Genomic DNA, 6,000 nt, shown 5'->3' with positions numbered 1-6,000 from the left:
ATGGTAGATGTCACTTTGTTTAATGATCACATAACAAGTTTAGGCGCGACCTAGACTTGATTGGAGTATGTGATACTTAATAATGTCCCAGTATGAGCATATTAGCAAGACAGTGCAACAAGACAGTAAGTTGATTTGATAATAGAGGGAATTCAAGACAATGGGAAGATTTGTTGATATAACTTAAATTTTGGTAATATTTATCTATATTATATGAGATAGTTTATGTTTATCCTAGTGAATATTTCATGTATATTTTGAAAATATTTAATGTATATCTTAAAGAGTTTTTGTTTGAAAAAAGTCTATCAGTCTCTCTATAAATATGTTTACTAATCTACTAGTAATGTATTCTCAATTAATCATGATGAAATACTTTTTTGTTAGTCTTATCGTAGATGTATGTACATTATCGAACCACATCAAAATCTTGTATTCTTTTTTTTTTTTTTTTTTTTACTTTACTTTACTTTAGTTGGTTTGTGCTTGTTGGTAGCACAAAGTCCCAAATAACTTGCTCTAACTTCCATCCTCAATATTTAAGTATATCAAAAAATCATTGAAATCGAAAAGATAGATATTAAAAAGGAATTAAAAGCCTAAAAGGCATGCACATTAAAAAAGAATAAAAAATGGTGTAAATCTTCTGTGTAAATTTGGGGAGTATATTTTTGGTTTTTAACTTATCCCGGTTAGTTCGGTTTAATTTTTTTCGATTCGATCCGATTTTTCGATTTTCAAATTTTTTAACCGGCCCACACGTTCTTAAGGTGTGTTTCTGTCACTTCCCCCTTCTTTATTTGGCCTATTCAGCTTCCCAAACGATAGGCCGTAGCTTGCAGCTGCTTTCTCCAATGACATATCAGTCCAGGTTCTCTCTTTCTCCATCTCTTGATCCCTCCAAAAAAACTAATATTTATGTATCTCAGTTTTTTGTCAATATTCCCGTGTTTGATTTTGAGGTAATCTCTCTTGCGATTTAATACCTTGTCATCGATCTTCTTACATTAGTATTGGATAAATATTTTCTTCAAGTTCACCTTTTCTTTCTCTTTTTTTAATCATTCATGATACTCTATTTCTGATTTTCTGTAATCGGCCTCTACATACAACCCTTTTCTAGGGTTTTTATTTTTTTTTCCGTTTCTTTGTCTTGGTTAAATACGTTATCGTGGACTTTGTTATGGGGATTCTTCTGAATCCATTTTTCATATTCATCATCTAGAATGAAAAGGAGAAAATAAATTTAATGGTCTTTGGTTGAGTTACATTGAGAAAATTGTATAGTTGTCTTCAACACGTCTTTAAAAGAAGAGAAAAACGCATAAAGATTAGTTGGTGCAGTCTTGTTGATAAAGTTTTGTTTCATACTTGTTTAAATGTCTCTGCTTCCACCATTTTATGATTGGACATTTAGATGGCTCTACCCTGAAATAAGTCAGTGAAAAGTGAAAACTTTACTGTAAGTCTCTTCTCTAGTTTTTGTTTATGAAGCTTTAAACAAGTCTTACTGAGCCCTTTGAACTAAGATTACGATATGTTCTATTCCAAAATGATCAGTGCAGTATACCCTTCTACATTTAATAATCCTTTATGGAGGAATACTGCCTTTTTGCTTGACAAATTGATATGTTGTAGACTATCTTGCCTTAGGAACTTGGGCAGATGAATGGTATTCTGCTAAGCCTGCTGGTGGCTTATTTCCACCAGTTAACAGATTATGTTCATGTTATCATTTATACAACTGTATCATCACAAATGAACTTCTTTCTGGGCAATGTGACATGTTTCAAATATGCAACTTTCATGCTATTTCTTGCTAGTCCTTCCTAATATCTATAGCAATTGGTTTAGCCACTCTCACTGATCTCTCATTCTGTGCAATGAGCACAGACAGGTCATGCACAAAGTTCCAGGATAGGTGGTAGAAAATAGTAATGCCTGATAATTCTGTTCTGTTCCCCGAGTTGGGAACAGTATACAGGAATTCCAGTGGGAATGTTAGCAAGTTAAGTCATAATGTGGCAAACATATCTCGAGGCTCAAGAGAAGATCCTAATTGCAAGTTTAACCCATGGGATTCTCACAGTGGAGTAACTTCAAATCCTCAGATTCCCCACAATTCAGCTTCTAATGCATGGGAACGTCCAAATTTGATCCAGAAGCTGGGAATTCAGAAGAATGGCTGCTCAGGATCTGATAACAGTAATATGTGGCCAACTCAAACTACTGTTGGAAATGCATGGCCTAAAAAGACTAATGAAGCGTGGAGAAATAATTTCAAGGCTTCTCAGCTGTCTGCATCTCCAACTTCAGACAAAGCTGATGAAATCATCTCAAATGCTCAATCCAGTGATTTTATTTGTGCTGTGAATGGTGTTGATGATGATAATGATGATGAAGAAGAAGATCTTTTATATGATAGCGATGATGATTTCTTTGACATTGACTCTGATTCAGATACAAGTCAAAAGAGCCATGAAAATCTTAAGAAATGTATGCCGTTCAAGGCCTTTTTTGAATGTTTGGAAAAACTAACTGTGGATGAGATTAATTCACCAGCAAGGCGATGGCACTGCCCTGCTTGCCAGGGGGGTCCCGGAGCCATTAACTGGTACCGAGCTCTCCAACCCCTGATTGCTCATGCCCAGACAAAGAAAAAACGAAGAGCACTACTCCATCGGGAGTTTGCTAAACTTTTAAATGAGGAGACTTGCAGAAGAGGGATTTCTGGTTTCCCAGTTGGTGAAGTATTTGATAGGTGGGAAGGCCTTTCTGAGACAGTAAAAGACCATGAAATAGTTTGGCCTCCGATGGTCATTGTAATGAACACCAGAAATGAGCAGCATGAAAATGGCAAGGTACTCAATGTTTGCATTTTTTCTTTTGGACTTGACTTATTCCATTTTGGTTGTATTCTTTGATGCAATATCATGTAACTTACCAACTTTATTTCATCTAATTTTTTTGCTTAAATAACATTTATCAGTGGAGTGGTATGGGAAATCAAGATCTTCTTGATTGCTTCTGCAACTATGCTGCATCGAAAGCTAGGCACTCTTATGGTCCACAAGGGCATCGGGGCATGAGTGTTTTGATTTTTGAGTACTCTGCAGCAGGTTATATGGAGGCTGTGCATCTGCATAAACATTTTAAAGAGCAAGGAAGAGATAGGGAAGCTTGGGATCGTTCTCAGGTTCTATTTTCTGGTGGGAAACGACAACTGTATGGTTTTATGGCTATGAAAGAAGACTTAGATATCTTTAACCAGCATGCTCGAGGTCTTCTCTTTCTCTCTTTCTTTCTCTATATATATATGTAGTGTCCAAACATTCTCTGTGTTTTGTTATACTCACGTTATGAATAACGTAAATTTAAAAAGAATTGCCTTTTAGATCCTGCTCCACCGACCCAATGAAAAATGTTAATAGTTGAGCGGAATACATCTCTGGATGTTAAAATGATCTAACATTGGTGAGTTGTTATTATGAATTAATGGTGTTTTTAATTTGTTTCTTTCTCTTTTGGAGGATGCGTTGTCCTATAGTTCGTAAAATATTTTTCCTCCCTTCTAATATATTTCTTTACTTATCAACATAAAGAAGACTTAAAAAAGCTGTTAGACCATTGTGGGATAAGGCTTCATTTGGCAAATGAAAATGTTTCCTTGTTTTTGTTCCCTGAATTCATATATTTTACAGATGAAAGCATTTTGTATGTATATTTTACTAGTATAGACAAGAAACACTTTAAATACTAATGAGTACCTTCAAACTCATGCCAAAATTTTGTTATGATTTTTTATTATTATTTGTTGAAAACTGCACATTGTTTATATATAATATCTATTATTAATAAAAACTAAAAAAATTCTTTATGTGCCAACCTGAGCTTCAATTTTTTCAAGGCTATAAACATCCATGGAAAATTTTGATATAGTTAGATCTTATTTTAGTCCCAAAACCATTAAGTGGTATGAATGGATTAGAGTGGCCTCACCACTATAGAATAACGAAACTTAAAAGACAATAACTAAATGGCTAAGTTTTTGCTACGTTTGCCTACAATTGGTTCCTTTGTGAATAAAAGAGTAGCTCCTGAAATTAGGATGTCCCTGGTCTTAGAAACAGGAGTTAAATAATATGCTGGTACTCTGAATTGCAGGTTTTTGCAATTCAGATTAGAAATAAAGTAGTAAGCCTGGAATTATATGAACTTTATGTGGCATTTGATTAAATAGGAAAAAAAGGTGAGAGTTGGGGTTGGGGGATTTCACCAAATTAAACTTTATTCAATCTGTAGAAAAGTCAAATAAACCATTGTTCTTCCATTTATTGATATTTGTGTAGGGAGGTCCAAACTGCAATTTGAGATGAGGTCATACCAGCAGATGGTTGGGAGCCAAATTAACCAAATGAATGATAACAGTCAGCAACTTATCCAACTTAAGGACAAATTTGTCGAAGGACAAAAGCATTCCCAAGTCCTTGCAGAGTCTATTGATAGAGTGAGTGAGAAGTTACGTCAGACAATAGAAGAGAATAGGCTTATAAGACAGAGAATGAAGCTTCAGCGCGAGGAAACCAAGGATGAGGTAGTGTTTCCTAATTGCAAGTCATTTTTTGGTAACACATTATTTTTTTATTGTTACTAGTCATCCTGCGATAAAGATTCATCAGGTCGAGGGAGTCACTAATTGCTGATGCATTTCTATTTCCTTTATTTTTTTTGTTCTTTTTGCATGCTTGGCTTCTCATTGCTTACGCATTGTTGGTGGGTGATTTACACATAAGTGTATATTGCAATGCTTTCCAGATGGATGCTCAAGAACGATTTTTTAAGGATCAAATGAAGATTATTCAAGAAGTTATAAAGACAAAGGAAGATACTTTTAAGAAAATGCAACAAGCGGAGCGAGAAAAGGTTCAGCAATCTGATGCACATAATTCAAATGTAGGACACAGGTAGTATTCCCTTCCCTGATTCAGCTGCCATCTTAAGCTGGTATTTTAAGAATTTTTGAACATGTAGTAGGTTTGGAAATCAAATTAGGATGTTTGTTTCACAATGAGGCTTGAGATATTTAACCAAACAAGTGACCTAACCTCGATCAATTTTCACCACAATGACTTCTAGTTTGTCAAAGTATGAGTTTTACTGTCACTACGAAGCAAATTAAGCTCCATATCCTTGATCAGCACACCATATATGGCCTAACTCCAGTGCAGACTCAAGGGAACTGTTAGAATTATCATTAACCTTGGAGGATGTTGAATGTATTCTTAAACAAACAGAAGTTTGTGTGTGGTTTTGTTAGTTAGTCAGACATATACAAATACTTGTTAGATGGTAAGCGAATGCCATTGATGCTTTATCGTAGAATTCTAATATAATGTGGTTTTGGCACTTGTTTGTGTTTGTTGTGAACAGGGAAGAGGAAATTGCTAGCCTTCAAAAACTTAAAGAAAGAGAGTGGGAAGAATTTGAAACAGAGAGGGAGAAGATAATAAAAGATCATGAAGGAAAGAAGGCTGCAACCATGCGTAGATACTGGGATGAACAGCTTGAGCTTAAGAAAGAGTTGGAGAAAGAACTAACCTTGCTCATGGAAAAGTACAGCCCAACTGGTCTTAGAGAAAATAGTACTAACAATCTTTGATGGTCTTTGTGCAGAAAAAAAAGAAAAAAGTAGGAAAATTTTTTGCTGGTTTTGGGTAAAGAAGCAATCTCTAAGAGTGAGAGAAAACGACAGGAAATGTGCTCGGAATCATCTTCTTTTGGTTGGTGATGCTTCTGAAGCATGTGGAAGAAAGAGAAGTGAAGCAGAAGAAAACCTTCACTTCAAGTTGTAATCTTCCAGATAAATCATGGAATTTGAACATTTTTTTAAACTGTAAATTGCTTATACATGATTCATGCTATGTGCAATAAATAATATGGCAATGCAACAAGTTTAATAATATTTTTTACATGGTTTTACGCTTACGAGCGAGTGTGTAT

The 6,000-nt window shown here is 34.9% G+C and overlaps 1 protein-coding gene across 3 annotated transcripts; it reads left to right on the top strand.

Moving 5' to 3' along the window:
• The first annotated feature begins 714 nt into the window (after positions 1 to 714).
• On the top strand, positions 715 to 5,985 carry LOC110823759 (protein SUPPRESSOR OF GENE SILENCING 3-like). Of its 3 annotated transcripts, none has more exons than XM_022054224.2 (6): positions 715 to 871; positions 1,894 to 2,861; positions 2,990 to 3,281; positions 4,350 to 4,594; positions 4,816 to 4,964; positions 5,431 to 5,985. In XM_022054224.2, the coding sequence occupies exons 2-6, from the start codon at positions 1,938 to 1,940 to the stop codon at positions 5,657 to 5,659; spliced, it is 1,839 nt and encodes a 612-aa protein (XP_021909916.2). In that variant the 5' UTR covers positions 715 to 871; positions 1,894 to 1,937; the 3' UTR covers positions 5,660 to 5,985. The 3 variants fall into 3 exon arrangements, with proteins under 3 accessions (XP_021909916.2, XP_088070023.1, XP_021909917.2); XM_022054225.2 differs by having other exon boundaries at positions 820 to 962; XM_088213897.1 differs by lacking the exon at positions 5,431 to 5,985 and having other exon boundaries at positions 4,794 to 4,880.
• The last annotated feature ends 15 nt before the right edge of the window (positions 5,986 to 6,000 follow it).

Source organism: Carica papaya, chromosome 2 (assembly GCF_054855325.1).
Source record: "Carica papaya isolate Zhongbai chromosome 2, ASM5485532v1, whole genome shotgun sequence".
Classification (NCBI taxonomy): Eukaryota; Viridiplantae; Streptophyta; class Magnoliopsida; order Brassicales; family Caricaceae; genus Carica; species Carica papaya.
Note: the sequence above shows the minus strand (reverse complement) of the source record. Positions and strands in the feature narration are given on the sequence as shown.